Raw genomic sequence first — 19568 nt, forward strand, 5'->3', positions numbered from 1 at the left:
TATCATGTTAAAGTTGGGGTAGATCAGCTTGTTCAGTTGAGTGTCGGTAAAAATCAGTTAAAATCAGGTAAGTGCCAGTCCCGGCTCAGGTAAATTTCGCTTTTTCACACTAAAAGTCCGACTTTCTTCAGCTGATTTTTTCTCCCGGGGAGATGATTTGAACTTCTGCCGGTACGCGACCACCGCGGGTAGACCGCTAGACCCAGCGTGGTATGGTCGTTGGCGAGAGAATGAGATGAGCGGTAGCGTACTTGTGCGGCCTGGGGGACGCCCGTGACTCGGAAAAGGGGAACGCAGCGTTGTAGCTGTGACAGTGTGACATTCCTGTATACGAATCAAGTCTTACTTTCTGAAAAAATCGACTCCAAGTACCCGTATCTAATCTATGAAACCCCAACATCCTGCACCTCAAAAAACAATGAAAAAAGACGAACGCAGCGTTGTAGCTGGGACACTCCTGAACACGAAGCAAGTCTCACTTTCGCAAAAATTCGACTCTAAGTACGCGAAATTTTTGAAACCTCAACAGCCTGCACCTTTAAAAGAATTGAAAAAAAAATGTCACATACTACGTACCTGCTACCGCAAAGCGATAAACAAGCACGCGTGAGTGCGGGGCGCGGCCTGCAGCGGCCTGGCCCGGGCCAGGGTACGGGCTGGCTCGCGCCACCGACACTCTCTTACACTCGTTGACCTCACTCTGGCGGCCGCGCGTCTGGACATGTTCTGCGTCTATTTGAGTTGGCGCGTCCGTCCTAGCAGCAGACAACCACACAAGAGTTCGACGGGTGGCTGCCGTGAGGGGCCGGCTCCTCCCTGAGCTGGTGGAGGCGAGTAGGGACGCGGTCGGACGCGGTGGAGGCTCGGGGGACTTGGACGCGGGAGCCAGGCGAGGCCGCGGGCCACATACATTGCATTCAATAAGAGTTACGTGAAGATGTTTTATTTAGTCATGATTTCACACAGTCTGGGTACGCGCAAGGTACTGTTGGGCTTAGATGCGGTGAGTCTGGAAAGCCCTGTAAGCCCTTGAAGGGCCAAATTCAATCTGTGCGAGCTCTTAGAGCGCGTGGTAGGTAGGCAATATCTCCGTTTTGGTTCAGGTGTGTACTGCGGGCTGGCCTACCCTGAGGCTCGCAGGCGCCCAGCTCGAACGCATACCCGACAGACGGACACACTTTCTGGGCGACCCCTTGCGCAGCGCACGAGCGGGCAGTGTCGTACATTCAGCGAAGCTACGGTGAGCGTTAAGTACACATTTTATGCTTTATATGTGCCTGTTAAAGCCCAGGTGGGGCCCGTGAGGGGTTTGCGGCACGTAAGACGAGAGATGTATCTGTGGCAGTAAGTGGGCCGGCCCTGGTACACTTCACACTTGACAAGCAAATTTGAACGAGGCGGTCCAGAATCGTCAGAGACCTTACAAACTGATATTGGTGTAATTAGGGGGGGGGGGTAATAATCTCGACTATCAATGATATCTTAGGAGAAATGCATGTTATTATTAATATTGATGACCTTCAATTAACATTTTGCTGGGGTTTGCTACTGCCGCCTCTCGTCCTCTCACGCTCTCTTCACGGGCTGCGACTTGCTGCTCCCGGTCTGTGCAAGTAAAGTACAAATCGTTAAGGCATTCTTTTAAAACCATTTCATTATGAATGATGTGTTTATTTACCGCTTAACTCTGCCTCTGTGGCGTTGAGACGCGCCAGCTTCACGCTATATATTTCAAGCAGGTCAAATGCATCTAGCCTCATCTCATCTGCGTGCTCAATTTTCTTAAATATTTTGAACTTAATCATTTCATTAATTGGCAATTTTTCGACCCAGGAAACTATGGATGCGGCAGTTCCATCTATGGCAGCTCGGAGTCTCCTGTGAAAGGAAAACAATACGAATTAATTAATTAATCATTCCATATTTTCATCGCCCACTTTTACTTTTGACTATTTTGTTCATACTTGGCTCAAATGTTACCCTTCATGATGTTGGCTGCAGAGCTGAAACTCCTGTGGTGGCAGAAGATCACGAAGAGTTCCATTTGAGCCAAAGTAGATAGATAGCTGTGAGAGACATGACCAACTAGGATCGAAGCTCGGGTGGTACGCCCTTCCGACGCGCGTATGGCAAAGGGAAGGAATAGCAGCGTGCAAGGGCCAAAAAATTCCGCCGGCACGGAGCCTCCACAGCCCTGGAAGAAAGTGCGCGCAAATCGGGCGACCCAGCCCGTGAATGAGTAGGGGGGGGGGGGGTCTTCTTTTTTGGCTTCTTGCTGTGAGCAGTGGGCCAGGCGATGTTCTAATGTTCCACTATGATGTCATAATTTTAGGTGCGGGTTGTGTTCGAAGAGTAAGGCAAAGGCGGTGATGACAATCTTGATATGGCGGCGAGTATTGAGAAGTGATGGAAAAGTGTGAGGCTCTGGTACTGCATTTTCTTGTAGATGTTCGAAAAAATGGAGGCGGTCGATGAATTGACAAGAGTTGATGAGATGTTCTGTTGTAGCCTCTTCTCCGCACCGGTCGCACAAAGGGCAGTCTATTATCCCAAATCTATGAAGGGATGCTGGCGCATGAGTATGGCCCATTCTAACCCTCATAAGGGGTGACAGAAAAATACGAGGACACTCATCTGCGAGGCTAATCCATGTACGGGACGTAAGTTCTCGGTCTAATGAAAGATTGAATCTTCCCACCGGTTTTATTGGGTGGTTTGCTGCAGTACATCTGAGCTGTTGCCATTCATTGTAGAAGTGCGTCCTGACCTCAGGAAGGAAGTTTTGGTATCTCTGCTGCATTTTATGAGGAAGTCCCATTGTAGCTGCTAATTTTGCAGCCACATCGGCGTGCTCATTGGGCAGGATGCCTTTATGTGCAGGGACCCAGGCTATCCAGATATCTTTATGATTTGGTATGTTGCTGATGCTTTCTCTTAACTTGGTGAGTTCAGGAGGTTCATATGGTGAGATATCTCTTCTATGTAGGGCTGCTACTAAGCTTTTACTATCTGTAAGGATTAATATCTTTCTCTGGTTTTCTATTTCAGGTAGATAATTTACTGCAAGCTGTAGCGCCCTAATTTCTGCGTCGTACACTGAAGCTAAACTATGGAGTTTATTTATGATGGCCTTTTCCGGACTTCTGTTTACATCTACCATAGCAGAGCCCACCGAAGGAGTTTCATTTGCTTGACGTGAGCCATCAGTAGCCAGCACATAAAAGTTTTTCCAATGATCTTGACGTAGTTTGTTATAAATTTCAATCGGCTCTAATTCTTCTGCTGTTATGGTGTTTTCAGGAGGAAAATCCGCTGATAGCCTGATGGTGAGGTCCCTTGCATCATAATCTACATAATAGCAGAGGGGGATTTCAGAAGAAAAAATTTCATCTTTAGGGACTAATATATCTTGGAGGCCTCTGAACAATGGATGTCTGTATTTGGTTTGAGTTCTAATATTATTTCCTTCTTCTATTAATGGGATTATACGGTTTGTGGAGATACTCTGCCATTTCAGGAGGATTTTCTGGATATGATAGCGCTGTCGAAGTTGAATGGGCATTTCTCCTGTTTCTGCCAGTAGAGCATGTCTCGGAGTGGACTTCATTGCTCCTGTTATAATTCTTGCTGCTTCCATTTGTATGCTCTCAAGTTTCGCCCACATCTCTTGGGAATGAGGGTCGTAGATCTCTATTCCATAGTCCAACATTGGTCGAATTAAGGAGGTGTAGGTGCGTTTCAGTGTCATTGGGTGGGCTCCCCACCAATGTCCTGTCAGTGAGCGTATAAATTTTAAACGATTTCTGCACTTTGCTTGGGTGTTAGCTACATGAGTTTTCCAATTTAGCGCTGGATCCATTGTTATTCCTAGGAATTTTGCTTCTTTTTTATGGGGACTTCCCCTCCCCTTAGTAATATGTGCTGAGGCTCAGGAATTTTGGTTTTTCTAGTAAAAATCACCATTTGAGATTTTGTTGGCTCTAATGTAGCTCCATTTTGTGATATCTTTTCCTCCAGGTTCCTTGCTGCATCTTGGAGTTTGTAGATAGCTTCCCTTAGAGATGAGTGGCGAACTGTTAGGCTGATGTCATCTGCATACTGTAGCATAAACACTTCTTCCTCTGTAACAACTTCCCTAAGGTCTGATGTAAACAGAATGTACAATAATGGGGACCAAATATCACCCTGGTTCAGACCCTTGCTCGTGTATCTAAAATCTGTTAATATTCCTCCATATGTTGCTTTCAATTTTCTTCTCATTAGTGAAGATCTGATATTTTCTATCACGAATGCAGGTAGCCCCTTCTGAGTGAGTGAATGAGTAGCATAAAGGAGCAATACAGTAGTTATTCGATTTCCGCATCTCGGTTTCTGCACGCGAGTTTCGGTGGCAAAACAAGCAGTGCACTGAGGGAAGACCGCAGAGGAGCCACCCACCGCACCTCCCCTCACCTTCCCCCACCACCTCTCTCTCTCTCTCTCTCTCTCTCTCTCTCACTGTTAAATGCTTGCAAACTAAATTATTTGCAACGTTGCAAAGAATTTATCATCTTTGTATTGCAAAGAATTAGTTCGTATTGCAAAGAAATTCTTTGCAAGCTGTCAGATCCCTTGCAAACTATTTGTTCGCATTGCAAACGAACGGTTTGCCAGCTTGCAAACAATTTAGTTCGTAATACATCGCTTCAAAATTCTTTGCAAGCTGAAAAGAAAATTGTTTGCAATACAAAGAAATAGTTCGCAAAAATTTTACAGTGCCCTGTCCGGTATTGTTCTTCTTACTGTTCGGGCGCTCCCTTGAAATCCTACTGTGTCATCCCATGTGCACAATAGCTGTAGCCACTTAAGTGATAACAATAGCTATAGCTATTAGCCATGTAGCTATAGCTGTAACCACTATAGCAATAGCTAGAGTTATAGCAATAGCTCTATATACAACTCATATATTGCTATTCATAAGCTCAATAAAGTAATTTCGAGTAACAACGTTAGTGAAACAAATGGAGACTTAAGAGTCACTTCGGGACACCCAGGTAGCAAAACTCAAAAAAGCGCATTTTAAGTGCCGTCTTAAGCTTCAGTTTAGCCACGCACTGGAGAGCGCGAGAGCGTCACCAGATTATGTTGATACCAAATTTTGATAAAGTATCAATGGACAGCTCGCAGGAAGTTATTTTGAAGATTATCAAAATATACAAAGTTTTTTTTTTTTGAAATTGATTTGATGGAAAAGGTGTTGTAGCTATTCATATTGTATAAATATATGCATTATTAGTACCATTAGGGGCAATGCCTTTCTGTTTTTGATCCTGTGCTCCTCTGTCCTTTGCTGGGGTGAAAGTGGTTATTCTGTTGGCGACGGTGGCGGCCGCTTGGGGGTCATTGGTGACCAGCGTCGACCCAAGCCGAGCGCGGGGGGGCCGGACAGGACACGACCTCGTCTTGCTTTCACGGGGTGTGTAGTCTCGTCGGCGCCATCGCGCGGGGATGCTCCGGAGAACGCCGGTGGGCACCTCAGTCGGCTGCTGCGCTGCACCCGCATCCACACTGTTAAAATCCTTGCGAAGTATTAGGCGGCTGCGTCGCAACTGTGAAGCGCTTACAAAGCAAATGCTTCGTAAACGCTTCTCGGTTGCCTAGAGTTTGGGCCTCTGCGTTTAAACAACCCTGGTGACGTTGGTCTTTAGGCGTGCGGGTTGGTCATTCTCCCTCCCCACAGAGGGTAAAAAGAGCTTTATGGCTTATCTTTACTGTAACTGTAAATAGTAAGAGTAAAAGGTGTCCCCAATATGACCTTTGCCCGTAGCGCCTGCCAATGGAGCGATACCGACCCGTCGAACACCGAAGTGAGGCACGTTGCCTATCCCAGCCCCTGCCGCCCGTAGCGCCTGCCAATGGGGCGATACCGTCCCGTCGAGCACCGAAGTGAGGCGCCTTGCCTACCCCATCCCCTGTCAGCCTGCTACGCTACCGTCTGCACGGTGAAGTCGGCGACGGCCAGCCGCTCCTTGGTGATGACGGCGGGCGATCTCAATTTCGGGCGAACAGTGGGCTCACAATAATTCGCACTATTTGGGCTAATATAACTGTCCCTACCGGCTGATATATGGAAACTATGAATGGTCCCTATGAATTGATGAGGTAAGTGGGCAAGTGTTGTAAGGTAATTATTTTCCCAATCATCAAAATCATCAACATTTCGTAATTAAAACTTTGCTGAAAGGTCATAAAACTCATTATTGTACCAATCTTCCACCTTTTGAGTTTTGGGTAGCTGTCCAATTTTAGTGATTTCTGTTTCGTTTCAGGCTATGAACATTATTGGAACTGCCAACCAATAGTTAGCAGTACAAAAAATTCATTGAAAAATATTTTACGGATTAGATCTTACCTTTGTGGACCTACTCATCCGGGTCACCATTGTGAATCTTTCTCCAAAATTTGTATTTGCCTGTTTCATCAGAACTAAACTTTCTTCGATTGCATCTCAAAACTTGTGAATTTTCACCTGCTACCAAGTAAATCAAATTGAATTTTCTTTCCTAACTGCTACCAATTTACTGGCGTTACTTAGACACCCATGACCAACTTATACCTCCAAGTCCACTAGACAAGATAGTTCAAGTATTATAACACATACACTCTAAACATACGATGTTAGATAGATTACAGATGTTGAGACGACTCATATTGGCTTAGTTTAGTACCTACAAAATGAACTACCACTATATATAGCTTGCGTTTTGTTATGGGGAACTGCACTGAAGATATGGCGACTTGTACTTTGTCCTTTACCTCCAACTTCTTATAGAGGTCTTCAATTGCACTTTGTTTTAACTTACTCAGACCAATGACTGTTTGTGGTATTTAATAAATTAATTATATCCTTCTCAACATAACTTTTATTCAGTCATCACCCTTTTAATTTCCCAGTGTATTGGGTTTTAATTTACAGAGATGACATTTTTGGAAAATATGCTTTAAATGGTCTTTTACAAACGTATTCAGATCAGAGGGCAAATAAAATTGCCAAAGAAATTCGCGCCACAGGATTAACTTCTACAAACTGGCTAATGATTTGATCTTCAATACAAAGGTCCAAGGTTCGAATCCAGATAAGGTAAAACTAAAATGAAACTGTAGAAAGCCAAAAAAGATTAGACACGAAATAAAAACTTGCTTGGAGAGATTTTTTTGCCACACTCATTAATCAGACGCTCTGGTTAGAGTTAAGATAAAATTAAAACAAAATAATAAGAATAAAAAGATCGGTCTTTTAGTAGTTGTCATACTCAGAATTATTTTTATCTTATTGAAAAAATGCTGCAATTTAGAACTATTAAATCTACCATAGATGTTAGGTGTACAGGGTTTATGACTAATCACCAGTCAGCAAATCCATGTCAGGTTCAGGCTAGCGAATCCACTCCATGGCAAAATAGAACGAACAGAAACAGAACCCAGTTGAAGTCTATAGATGTGTCATCACAATCTGCCATACCTCTACGTTGGTAGCCTCTGCTCAAGCTTTTCCTCCCGAACGGCAATCACATAATGTGCGATAGCAATAGCAATAGCTATACGGTGCTGGCAATACGGTGGTGGAAACTTTACCGAGCCAGGTATCACCACTTAAAAGCTTTGCAAGTGCATTAACTTCTTGCCAGGAGTTTATCACATTCCTTTCACTTCAAATTCTTACAATTTGTCTGTCAATGGAAGGATCACTGCTTATCAATTCAACCGATGTTTTTACCACACATTATCTTGTATCACTTCCATATCAAATCATTTAAAGTTTAAGCATTTATGTTATTCTGGCACTTGTCCTCAAACCTCTATGACTTATTTCATGTGTTGTAATGTAGGAAAATGAGAAAAAAACATAGACCTGCAGGAAGCTAGTCAGAAGTTGTGCAGCAAAAATGTGTGCTTCAGGTCATTTTTTAGGTCACATGAATCGGAGACGGTCCTATGGCAAGTTTGGACCTTTAGTAGGTGCTATAGATGAGGGCACAAGTAGCGCACGGTTTTTGGTATGTACACTGTACAATTCTTTTGCTGTTCTCTTTTCAATCATGAGTTAATTTTTATTTCGCCCTATGTGCCATTGATTGTATAGGTGTTTGCTGCACGAACTGCTGAAGTTCTTACATACCATCAAGTTAGTGTGCCATCAATATGTCCTAGTGAAGGATGGGTAGAACAAGATCCTCAAATCCTTATGAATGCAGTTCTCGAGTGTGTGGAGCGAACAGTTGAGAACCTACGGCACTTAGAAATCGATCCAAATGACATAGTTGCAATTGGTGTTAGTAATCAAAGAGAGACAACTGTTGTTTGGGATGTAACTACTGGAAAGCCTCTCTACAATGCAATGGGTATTTTTCTTTTTCTGAGGCTCAATGTACAGAGTGATCAATACATATTTATACTTCATTGTTGTGAGTTACAAATTTAAATTTTTAGTTTGGTTAGATATGCGTACCTCAGAAACTGTAGACAAACTATTAAAAAAGGCACGCAATAATGATCCTGAATATTTAAAGCCTTTGTGTGGTCTGCCAATCAGTACATACTTTTCTGCTGTCAAGCTTCGTTGGCTTTTTGACAATGTGAAGGAGGTTCAAGAAGCACTTGCAGATGGACGTTGTCTATTTGGTACCATTGATAGTTGGATCATTTGGGTGAGTAATCAATGGTTCATTTCATTCTAGTATCCATAAATCCTTAAATGCTTTAGCTTTTACATTTTTGTTTTGTTCCAGAATCTTACTGGAGGGAGAGATGGAGGATTACACGTCACAGAGGTGACCAATGCTTCTCGTACAATGCTAATGAATATTAAAACATTAGATTGGGATGATGATCTTTTAAAGTGAGTGGAAAGCTAAGGTGAAGATGGACAGCTATTGCACAAACTCTTTAAAAATACTTTGACTTGTCTCTTCCAGATTTTTTGATGTCCCTAAGGAAATACTACCTGACATCTGTAGCTCATCTGAAATTTATGGATATGTTGCATCAGGTTCTCTAGCTGGTGTCCCTATATCGGGTGTGAGTAGGGCCTAAATCCATTACTTTGGATTATTTTAACCACCAACTCCTGTTATTGCTTATGCTTTTCTATGCAGTGTTTGGGCGATCAGCAAGCAGCCTTAGTAGGGCAGATGTGTTTCAAGAAAGGACAAGCGAAAAGCACCTATGGAACTGGTTGCTTCCTCCTCTATAACACAGGAAATTCTGTAAGTTACTTGGTGCTCTTGGTTGTTGCTTTTAAGGCTGTTTAAAACAGAATTATCCAAACTACTGGTTATTTTTTCTCTCAGGTTATTCAGTCAAAACATGGCTTATTAACAACTGTGGCCTATAAACTTGGTCGTAATAAGCCACCGGTGTATGCTTTAGAAGGGTCAGTAGCTGTAGCAGGAGCAGCTATTAAATGGCTCCAAGAAAATTTGGGTCTCTTTGAGTCTTTGGAGGAAATTAAGGACCTAAATGATTATTCTGGGCATGTGGGCGATGTAGTATTTGTGCCTGCTTTTTCCGGTTTGTATGCTCCTTACTGGCGAAAGGATGCTCGAAGGTAACATTCTTAACTTCTTAACTAGTGTGCAATAATCATTCAAATTGATGTCATAATTACTAGAGGCTGAACATAGAAATTTGAAATTTTCAAAAATATTTGGCTTATAACTGATCAAGAAGAATCCATAATATACATGCTGTAGTCAAATTTGGAAAGCATTACTATCTCACTTAAGTTTCTAGCAACTTAAATAACCAAACTCTGAACACTAAACATACCCAAATAAAGTTAAGGTGTCAGCCAGTTTTAACTGTTGATATGGAAAAAGAGTATCAAGCGCTACACCAAGCCCCTTGCACCCCTTACGTTGTTCAACAATACCAGGCCTGCGCTCACTCCGCCCTTTCCGTCTCCCCTACTCTATGCAGCCAGGCCAGCTGCAAGTAAGCAAGCCAGAAAGCCAGATGTAACAGAGACGAACAGACTTGTTTCAGCTATCCACGTTACAAAACAATTCTAAATATAGACGGAAATTAGAACACAAGCCTCACTCCTAAATGTGTATCAATTTTCTAGACTAATTCTTCATTGGTTTTTTATTTGCAAATCTTTTAGCAGTTTTTCCTGTGGTGCTATTTAATTTCAATTTGATTGGTTGTTGTGCATTATCAAATAAGCATTTTTATGTACTTCATTGATTGACTGTTTCTTTCACTTCAGTGTGATTTGCGGTTTATCAGAAGAGACTGAAAAAGACCATTTAATTAGAGCAGCTTTAGAAGCTGCTTGTTTCCAAACTCGTGATATCCTTGATGCAATGAATGCAGATTGCCACATTCCATTAAGTCGTTTGCTGGTTGATGGAGGGATGACAGCTAATAATTATCTTATGCAACTTCAAGCAGACCTAAGTGGTATTCCAGTTGGTAAGAATAAATCCAATAGTCCTGCTTCAAAGAAAATTTTACGAGATTAACAATTTATTCTTTGTGTCTAGTCCGCCCTCTCATGACTGAAGCAACAGCACTAGGTGCAGCTATAGCAGCTGGAGTTGCCGAGGGAGTTGCGGTGTGGGATTTGGAAAATACAGTTGATGTGCCTTATGATACATTTTATCCTCGTATGAATGACAATGGTATGTGATGTGTCCCATTACTTCACTGACTTTGTTTATTTGCTTTCTGCAAAGAACCTTTACAGTTCACTTTTCATTTTCTTAACAGAAAGAGAAATTCTTCACCAAAAGTGGAAGAAAGCAGTAGATCGAAGTCTTGGTTGGGAGGTGGATTTAACGGATGAACCTTCTGAAGGTACGTTTTGTCACTATTCAATGTAACTGTTAGTAATTCATAGTCTTAACTCCTGGAAGTTAGTTTTAATGGTTCGGCAGTCAAGAAAAAAGATGCAACTCACAGCCGAATTTTGGAATGTGTTAGAGAAAAGTAGGGAGGCATACCTTGGTGGCTGGTCAAAATTTCACCTTTGGTCAAGCTCTGCATGATGAACCTCTTGTACACCTTAAGTTACTGATTGATCATATATATATATGTATATATATGTATATACACCAATATGATAACTCTGTAATGTTTCCTCGCATAAGTTCAAGGCTTCAAAGTTTTACAAACAGTAAGGAATGTCTTTTTTATTTTAGTTTTTAAATTTATTTTTCCTCATACATGCCCCAAGAGCAAGAGCTCCATATATGTGCATGTAACATTACAGCATGGTGATCTTGGCGTTTTATCAGACCTATGCAGACTTGTAGTGACAGTTTCGTATAGATTAAGTGCATTAAATACAAAATACACTTGAGGAAGTGTTTTTTTTTTTTTTACATACTATAGTTGCTTATGGGGAATACATATATAAATATGATCACTCTGCAATGTTTCCTTCAATTACGTACTTCCTGGCATAAGTTCAAGGCTTCTATGTTATACAAACAGTAATGAATGTCTATGGTTGCTATGCGCTTAACACTAAATTATCTCTGCTTGGCATTCTCAAGGCAACATACCTCTGACTTTGGCCTCTTTGCCTTCATGGCATGTAACTAGTGGTAAGTGACATTTTTAAAGTCAGAATTTGAATTTTTAAAATGTTTAAAGTGTAAATCATTCTATCTTTTTTGTCCTAATTATTTTATAAGACTATTCAACAAAAAGAACCACAGAATATTGTGGTTAAGTATACTTCAATATATTATTGTAAACCCTAGCCCTGATTCTTAAACTCTTGCATGTTTCCCTTCAGCTTGTTTTTAGATTGTTTGTCTAGAGTAGTATTGCTTTGACCCAGGAGTGCAATTTAAAAGTCCCCTTCTCTTGGGGCTCCATGGTAAGAGTTACCTCCTTACACTTTCTTCCCACCATTACACCCTACTTTGACCAGGGCTCTGTAACTTATCATAACACGAATGAATGTTATAGTTACTCAATGTAACTAAACACACGTTTAAGTAAAAGTTGAAGAGATGGATTTTCATAAAATCGTAGATAGAGTGAAGAAAAGTTGGAGAAGTTGAAAAAAGAACTTATTTCAAAAAGGCTACATTTAAAGGAATAAGTTATAACTTTAATTGTTTAAATAACATTAAAGGCTGTCAAATAATAAGTCACGGAGCCCTGGCTTTGGCCCATTGACCTGGTGCAGTGAGGGACACTATAGAGGTAGATTTCTATTTTTCCTTTGGAGCTATGTACTGTTGTTAGACTGTAATTGTTGATTATGGGAGCTTCATAAAATGTGTGTTCATTATTAGATTTTATAATGAAATTTTTACATAAACCTTTCACATTGTTATTTACCTTCATCTTTCTGATTACAGCTGACAACTATGCCTCAATGATGTCAACCATACCTGCTGGAATCTTCCTTGTCACAGCCCTTGGTCTTATGGTTTTGGCTCGTTGGCGTAGTGGTCTAGTTTAATAATATTGGGGTATGATTATGGCTGCCTCAAGTATATTCCTAGAGAAGAAAGAAAACATGTATCTTCCAGAACACTATTGATAACCAGAATGCATACCGACCACATTAATAGATCAGTTTGGTTTTATCTGAGTTGTTTCCTTTGACAAAGTTGTTGTGCACTTGTCTTTCTGCATTTATTAAATCTTATGTTATCTAATTTTAGAGGTTTTAGAAATTGATGTTTTTTCGTTATGCACTGGATGTTTTTAGTGGAACTTGTGATAGGTTGGTTATTCTCATGTCTTGTCTTATCACATGGAAGATTTCATTTATTTGACATTGTTTTAAACATGCCAGTACATGGTCAGTCCAAGGTAACAGAGTGAAATATTGTACCAACTCACTAACTCCCATACTGATTTTTACCTAGTCATTAACAAGTGTTCAAATAATTTTTGTTAGTATGTATATCAAAAAATGTTAGATAGAATAATCTTAAGAGAAGTCTTAATTATCCTGATGCATCAGGATCTTTTCTTCTAGTCAATAGTATAAGTTTCAAGCAAGTTAATTGCATCAGAGTGGAGGTAATAATTGACTCTTGCAAATTTTGTCTATTGAAAATTATGTACCAACTGCTTCCTCCATTTTTCTTGGAAAATTATTTTGTTTGATCGATTGGTACTATATATATGTTCGCCTTGCTTCTATTGTTTTACAGGAGTTACAACTTTAAGTGAAATAGGAAATTAAAACATTCATCATTATGGACTTTATAATTACCTACATTTAAAAAGGTTACAGTCTTTTCTTTCAGTAGTCAGGTATGGTAAAGGTCTCCAGGAAGGGGAACAACAATTGCTTAAGATTAGCAAAATGACACAAATAGTTATTTGATCTGAAGGCTGGCTGGTTCATACTTTCTAATCACAGCAGTTAATTAAACAATGGATATTGAAAACTAAACTCATTAGTAAGCATTTTCTTTTTCATACTATTTGTTTTCTTTCTAGATTACATATTTCAACATCTGGACTTTAAAAATATAACTCTGACATAAAAATATACCTCCAATGCAACTACAATCAAATTACATCAATATTTCATTCAGCTTTGGTGATGTCAAGCAGTTTTGAAAACAGACTATCTCATCATTGAAAGATAATGGGTAATGAACCCCTTTAATTTGCTTGTTACAAAATCATGACCTAAAGTAGCATGTCACGAAATTGAAGAAAACTCATGGAGAATACTTTGTAAGTCCATGGATGCAAAATCAATACTCTGCCTTGTGTCATTCACAACGCTACGAACCATTGCTGTGAAGAATTGAGCATGTCGTGGCTTTTCAGTATACCTTTCATAGGTATCTAAACTATCTTGCAATTTCAATGTTAAACTGTCATAGTTTTTCCGAACAACTTCCAAGATCTGATCCTCTGATGGTGTTGAAAGACTCTGGTTTGTTAGCCAGGCTTCTATTTTAGGTGAGAAATGGTTGATAATTGCCCTGCAACACAGAGTACATGAAAGATGAGCAATGTGACTTATGTCAATGTGTTTCATCGACCAGTATTTAACTTTAACACATTTTTACCTGACATTACTAAGACAGCTTGTTAGCTTTAAAGCATTTTCTTTCAGATCACCATCAGAACTTGAATATCGAAGTGCTGCAATCATAGTACTATTATTAAAAGTACATACAATTCATTAATCAGTTCACCCAATAATGTCTATCTGAATTCTCCAATGTGTCGACACACTCACATACTTTTCTTACGTGAAAAAGTCGACATGTTAGATAATTCGGAAGGATTGATTGTGAATGGTGACATACCCATAGAATAGAGATCTTCAAAAACATGTTGCATCCGAATGAGTTCGTAGTAAAGTTCATCATAACTTCCAGGTGAAGGAAGGAATGTGTCTCCATAAGTAATGAATAGATTAAATATATTAACAACCTGTGATCGATGGGGTTTGAAAATTATAATTTTTGGAATCATTCTAAACTGAATGTGCTAATACAGTAGTATAGTGGCGATGTCTCACCTGTACAGCAAGATGAAAAATGTTCATTTTCCTTGCTAGGTGGTTTTCATTGTTCACCAAAAATTTAAGGAGACTAATTAATGATGACCACACTTCTTTCCATTGATATGTTAGACGCACCCTACATCTCTTTTGATAACAAATAAGACGATGTGCAACTCCAACACAAAGAAGATACAACTCCATTGGGAGCTTCTTCATCATGTGGGACATGATAAATTCCACTAAAAGGTCTAGAAAAATGCATATTTAGTTAGAGTTGAGAAGAAACTGTTTACTTCAGTTAAAGCTATAATTTTAATAGGAAACAGACCAAGTAAAGTTGCAGCAAGAGGCTGAGATGGTGAAGTCCTTTCAGTTGTGACCTTACGATGCCTCATAGGTAAACGGTGTAAAAGAACTTTAAATGTCAAATTGGCATCATGCATTAATGAATTTGCATATTGGTCTTCAGATATGCAGGTCAGAATTAGGAAACACAATTTTACGCTGTTCATACTTGATTCACACTTGGTATCTTGCATGACAATAGAGCTGTAGAGAACGAGGGAAAAAATAATGACAAATCAGCAGACTAACAGAAAATATATACTTATTTATCAGAGAGATTACCAGCTCACCAGTACTGGAAGAAAGTTACAAGAAGATTGGAAGGTTCAGCCATCACATCAAAGGCAGGCAATTGAGCACTCGAATCAGAGGGAGGGGTGGTGTGCGCGGCTAGTGTGTTACTTGGTGAGGGAGGAAGACTGCCATCTGTTTGGGTATGTGCTAGAGTTGTAATAAAATTACGGTTCAAATGTACCCCTTCATATAAAGCAACCAAGACAGCATTATTGGCCCTGAAACAGATTGAGATGTTGTAATAATGTAACTTACAACTAAAATACAACAGAAAGACTTGTTCTTATATGCACCTGATCTGCTGTGTCCGAACGCCTCCTTCTTCAGAGACAAACATGCTGCCCACCATGTTAGTAAGTGAAGAGAGCCAACCTGCAGAATGATTCTCTTGATGCTGGGCAGCAAATTGGTGACAGAATTCTGATAGAGAAGCAGTTATCACCTGGCCCCCCAAAAGGCACTCTCATTATCAATAGAGCATTAATTAGAATGAATAGATCAACAAAATTGAACAGAGTGAATTACCTGCCCATAACCATTTAAGGCAAGCTCATCATCCAAGATTGAGAGCTTCACAATATAAGGGTTTGCGGCCTCATATTTACGGTAATTTACTAGGAGGGTTAGAAGAAGAACAGCATCATGCCCATGTGCTGCTCTAGATTGAGGATTACACAAAAGCTAGGGGGATAATGTTCAGATAAATATGTTTCTGTGTACTGAATGTCATTTTTAAGATTTCAAAGCCAAAAAACATTATTACCTGAATTAGGCTTTCAAAAACACTGTTGATCATGACATACTCCAGTAGGGTGTTTTGACTTACATTTTCAGTCCCAGTTACCAGGACCAAAAGAAGTTTCAAGCATAAAGTTTTTAGGCTGGCTGGGAACTCACCTAAGAAAGAACATTATTTCAAACAAAATAAATCCAAACATTAAAAAGCATGAATAATTTCTCAGACCAGTTTTACTACATGCAGCATGCAGCACTGGGTGGAAAAAGTAATATTCCAGAAGGGAAGGGGGCATGGACACTACTCCAACCTGACATCATTTCCTGAGAATGTATCAGCAAGGGAAACATTTTGACTATTTATTGGATGAACTGCATTTAGCCGAGAGAGTGCATCACAAAATGTGACTTATGTCATAATTGTTTTTCCAGTAAATGTATCAAAGAAACAAGATAGCATTTAAAAGGGGATTGTTTGCTTCAAATCTTAGGCATTGTGATGCATCAGCATCATACAAGTTAAACTGTTCTGAAAATTTCCACATACACCCATGCCTTACAATATGTTTCTTATTTAAATTAACATGTTATCAAGGTTTAAAGCTACACTGTGCCAAGTGCCTTCAAGCAGCCAAGAATGTTTCCACTCACTGCTTTATAGCACCTATAAGTATCACATACCACTTAGAAAATTATTCAAGTGATCCATTAAACCTTGCATCCGCAATTCTGCCTGATCAAAGCCCATCAAGGTATTTATTATATCAAAACCTGAGACACCACTAGTCTTTTTGTAGATGGAATCAATAAGTGCACATAAGGTCTGAAAATATTAATTCAAAATTGGTTTACTGTGGTACTTCAGTTGGCATAGCGCCTACTATAAAATCATTTTACCTGTAATGCATATACAACCCTTATATGGTGCCCGTGACTCAAAGTCTCAACACATTGATGAAAGAGAGTATGTATATTTTCTTTGAGTTGAAGCAGCTGATCAATATTTAATTTCTGAATCTCAGCCTCTAGTTGAGGTACCTGCGAACAATACTTTATTAATGATATTCCCTGACGTGTCTATCATCATTGCAAAGGTTTTACCACAGTACCTTTGGTTTTAAAAGAAACAGCTCATCCCAAAAATTGGAATTTGTTTTTGTTGGATCTTCACCCTGAATCACAGAGCGCTCTATTATAAATACTGCAAATTATATAAAGATAGAGGAAAGCAAAGAATCCAAACTTAAAGCTTACCTTGAAAAAGCATTCATACATTTGAACAACTTTTTCCTTTAATTGCCATTTAGAGCCGGAGCCACTTCTTTTCCGTGTTGCCATCTTAATCACACTGAAAAGAAATCCAAGACAGTTGCATTACAGTTTTATTCATATTTGAGACACTGAGAAAAAAAAAGTTACAAACTAGAAGGTTTAATCTGCACAGGACTTTGTCAAGTGCCACTCCCCCAGTCTTTGCAGATAAAAGTTCGACAACAGGTGAAAGCAAAAAACTGCAATACAATCAAACTGTTGGGTGAAATACTTAGACTAAAAACGAAGGCACAGAAAAGAGGTGACATAAAAGGACAGAACTATCCACGTAACACAATAATTGCTCTCTCTTTCTACTGCTTTGTTTACAATGAAAGGCTAGGTTTTGCATATTATTGTAAGTTGGTGTCCGCATTTACATGTCTTGTCCAGGATTTACCCCGAAGTAGAATCGAAGAGTCTTAACTACTTGATCACAACGAAGCGTCAACTAATAGGAAAATTACGCTGGATGAATCTGGTTAATGAATTACACCTGTATGTCTGTGTGTTGACTCTGTTGACTGACGACTGACACATAACCTCCAACCAAAAACTCGAACTCGCAGGGATGAGAAATTTTGCTGCAAAAAATAATGAAAAACATTTCAGTCCTTCCCCGAACCTCAAAAGCAGAAAAGGCTTTACATTGCAACCTCAACTTCTCTTGCTTGAAATGGTCCAGTCTTCCAACGTGGAAGTGGAGTGTTCTCTGATGATTTATTGAAAATTAGTATGCACGGTATACATCTTGTTTTGATGGAGTAGTGTAGTTATCCTATTCAACTTCAATTTAGGATCGTAAAATTACCCTGCACCGGCCAGTTCATGGATGAGGAATGTATTGCTGGGAAACCCTTTCATCCTTGGACGGGTTGCCCATCTTCTCAGGGGATAGATTTCTTTACTCACTCGGTTATTTAGCTACCCTCCTCGCCCAGTCTTTACTCGCTGGGTCCGAAGTGGGACGCACTGTAGCCAATATACGAGTCAGATGGTTACATCTTCTCACTCCCATGCTGTGAGTGAAATGTGCGGCGACATGAAACGTGCATCACTAGAAGGTACGTCATCTCTCCATTCTTTATCTAGGTTGACACGAAGGAGAAAGGACCCAAACCCAAAGCAGGCGGGAGGGAGGATGGAGACGGAGAGAGGGGGAGGGGGGGATACCGTTCTTCTAGGCCCGGCCGCGGCGCCGAGTCCGAGCCGAGCTGCAGAGCCCTCGCGACCGCCGTCCCATGCGCTCTGCTCCGCCTGCTCGGCCGCGCCGCTCCGCTCGGCTCTCGCAGCTCAGCGCGGCCAGGACCGTTGCTTTCTTCGTGACCAACCCGTGCCGTTACCGAGGCGCCTGGCCACGCCTGGCGCTGGCGCCCTCTCACCACGCGCGACAGGCAGTCTGCAGGCCCCGGGCGAGCCCTCCCTGCCAGGCCCTCGCGACGCTCAACACCGGCTCCGCACCGGCTCGGCGGCGACGTCGTCGAATCTCACTCCCGTTCGCGTCGAAGACCCTGCTCCCGACGCTCGCGTAGGACACTGCATCGCTGTGCGTCCCGCTCGGGGCTTTCAGCGGACGCTGGCCAACGCCGAGAGGGTGCAGGGACCCCCCTCCTACTACGTCGGCCCCCGCACGTGTCTGCGTCGGCGACCTGAACGACGACCACGACGACACCACCCTTCGCCACATTGCCGAAGGACCTTGGAGGCCACCGAAGAGTGCGAGAAAGTCTCCGTCGCAGAGCCCTCTGGGGCCGGCTCTCAGCGGGCTTCCTGGGCATTCCCTCGACCGTGTGGTGGTTCTCCAGAGCAGCGCGGTGAGTACAGGGAGGTACGAGGGGAAGTCGATTGCCATGGCGTGGTGCGCAAGGCGCCCGCACTACGGCACCTGACTGCGGCTCAGTGCGGCGAGGAGGCTGTCAAAGGAGCCGATTTGACGTGCGCATACTACGCACGCACGCACCGTCTGTCAGCAGGGTGATTCCGTACAGCGCTTTCGTACCTCTGCCCTTGTCGCACTCATGGGTGACTGGCATAGGTGGGAGAGAGAAGACTAGCCACCGAGCTAGCCACTGTGCGGAATCACCCTGCAGGGCCACATCACAACAGCCCTGGTAGCAGAGCTGCATAAAATGTGCATTTTGTGTCCAATCTAAAAAGCGCCTAAAACGCGTGTAGGCGTCTGATATGCGCGTAGATGCGCCTAAAATGGGCGTTTCAGATGGGACATATCATGCGGTTCGAATGCAGTTTGCTTCATTTTGCTACCTGGGAGTATGCTTACTCGCTCTACCCGAGGGGCTCCATAGCCCATTGAGTATGTAAACCCGCTACACTGTTGTTGTGTCGTAACACTGACACACGGTATGGCTGTTTGAGGGTGATGGGGGAAAGGGGGGGG

At 41.5% G+C, this 19568-nt stretch overlaps 4 protein-coding genes across 14 annotated transcripts in view; 2 read left to right on the top strand and 2 right to left on the bottom strand.

Annotated features, from left to right (window-relative positions):
* Positions 1 to 1481: 1481 nt before the first annotated feature.
* Positions 1482 to 7580, bottom strand: LOC127750933 (uncharacterized). Of its 6 annotated transcripts, none has more exons than XR_008011903.1 (4): positions 7387 to 7580; positions 5279 to 5530; positions 1679 to 1878; positions 1482 to 1605 (listed from the first exon to the last, which is right to left on the bottom strand). XR_008011903.1 is itself a non-coding variant. In XM_052273670.1 (3 exons), exon 1 carries the CDS (start codon positions 3857 to 3859, stop codon positions 2321 to 2323), a length of 1539 nt encoding a protein of 512 aa, XP_052129630.1. In that variant the 5' UTR covers positions 3860 to 4452; the 3' UTR covers positions 1482 to 1605; positions 1679 to 1878; positions 1965 to 2320. The 6 variants fall into 6 exon arrangements, 1 of the variants encoding a protein (XP_052129630.1); XR_008011901.1 differs by having other exon boundaries at positions 5279 to 5547; XR_008011904.1 differs by having other exon boundaries at positions 7350 to 7580.
* Positions 7581 to 7604: 24 nt separating this feature from the next.
* LOC113205827 (glycerol kinase) lies at positions 7605 to 13216 on the top strand. 3 transcript variants are annotated; one of them, XM_052273669.1, is made up of 13 exons: positions 7605 to 7622; positions 7869 to 8036; positions 8123 to 8381; positions 8470 to 8687; positions 8769 to 8878; positions 8955 to 9057; positions 9135 to 9245; positions 9330 to 9586; positions 10250 to 10455; positions 10527 to 10664; positions 10753 to 10839; positions 11541 to 11591; positions 12360 to 13216. In XM_052273669.1, exons 2-13 carry the CDS (start codon positions 7926 to 7928, stop codon positions 12461 to 12463), a joined length of 1755 nt encoding a protein of 584 aa, XP_052129629.1. In that variant the 5' UTR covers positions 7605 to 7622; positions 7869 to 7925; the 3' UTR covers positions 12464 to 13216. The 3 variants fall into 3 exon arrangements, with proteins under 3 accessions (XP_052129629.1, XP_026277374.1, XP_026277375.1); XM_026421589.2 differs by having other exon boundaries at positions 7614 to 8036; XM_026421590.2 differs by lacking the exon at positions 11541 to 11591 and having other exon boundaries at positions 7617 to 8036.
* On the bottom strand, positions 13203 to 18263 carry LOC113205825 (armadillo-like helical domain-containing protein 3). Of its 4 annotated transcripts, XM_026421585.2 has the most exons (15): positions 18083 to 18263; positions 17667 to 17754; positions 17114 to 17207; positions 16969 to 17031; positions 16757 to 16897; positions 16541 to 16682; positions 15888 to 16021; positions 15650 to 15805; positions 15418 to 15566; positions 15121 to 15342; positions 14814 to 15034; positions 14501 to 14733; positions 14286 to 14412; positions 14043 to 14118; positions 13203 to 13955 (listed from the first exon to the last, which is right to left on the bottom strand). In XM_026421585.2, exons 2-15 carry the CDS (start codon positions 17708 to 17710, stop codon positions 13667 to 13669), a joined length of 2091 nt encoding a protein of 696 aa, XP_026277370.1. In that variant the 5' UTR covers positions 17711 to 17754; positions 18083 to 18263; the 3' UTR covers positions 13203 to 13666. The 4 variants fall into 4 exon arrangements, with proteins under 4 accessions (XP_026277370.1, XP_026277373.1, XP_026277372.1 ...); XM_026421588.2 differs by lacking the exon at positions 17667 to 17754; XM_026421587.2 differs by lacking the exon at positions 18083 to 18263 and having other exon boundaries at positions 17571 to 17727.
* Positions 18264 to 18792: 529 nt separating this feature from the next.
* LOC113205836 (uncharacterized) overlaps positions 18793 to 19568 on the top strand; it is a 43965-nt gene continuing 43189 nt past the window's right edge. The window contains exon 1 of the mRNA XM_026421603.2: positions 18793 to 18984. The gene's annotated coding sequence lies outside the window, so the exon portion shown is untranslated. The remainder of the gene's footprint in view (positions 18985 to 19568) is intronic.

This window comes from Frankliniella occidentalis, unplaced genomic scaffold (assembly GCF_000697945.3).
Source record: "Frankliniella occidentalis isolate FOCC.00 unplaced genomic scaffold, Focc_3.1 Scaffold290, whole genome shotgun sequence".
NCBI lineage: Eukaryota > Metazoa > Arthropoda > Insecta > Thysanoptera > Thripidae > Frankliniella > Frankliniella occidentalis.

Coding starts and splice junctions, on each gene's coding strand:
- LOC127750933 (XM_052273670.1), bottom strand. CDS start 3,859: ATGGATCCAGCGCTAAATTGGAAAACTCATGTAGCTAACACCCAAGCA.
- LOC113205825 (XM_026421585.2), bottom strand. CDS start 17,710: ATGTGTCAGTCGTCAGTCAACAGAGTCAACACACAGACATACAG. Junction 16,683..16,756: donor GGGTTGTATATGCATTACAG/GTAAAATGATTT, acceptor TAATATTTTCAG/ACCTTATGTGCACTTATTGA. Junction 15,343..15,417: donor GTTCGGACACAGCAGATCAG/GTGCATATAAGA, acceptor AATCTGTTTCAG/GGCCAATAATGCTGTCTTGG.
- LOC113205827 (XM_052273669.1), top strand. CDS start 7,926: ATGTGTGCTTCAGGTCATTTTTTAGGTCACATGAATCGGAGACGGTCC. Junction 9,246..9,329: donor TCTATAACACAGGAAATTCT/GTAAGTTACTTG, acceptor TTTTTCTCTCAG/GTTATTCAGTCAAAACATGG. Junction 10,840..11,540: donor AACGGATGAACCTTCTGAAG/GTACGTTTTGTC, acceptor GGCATTCTCAAG/GCAACATACCTCTGACTTTG.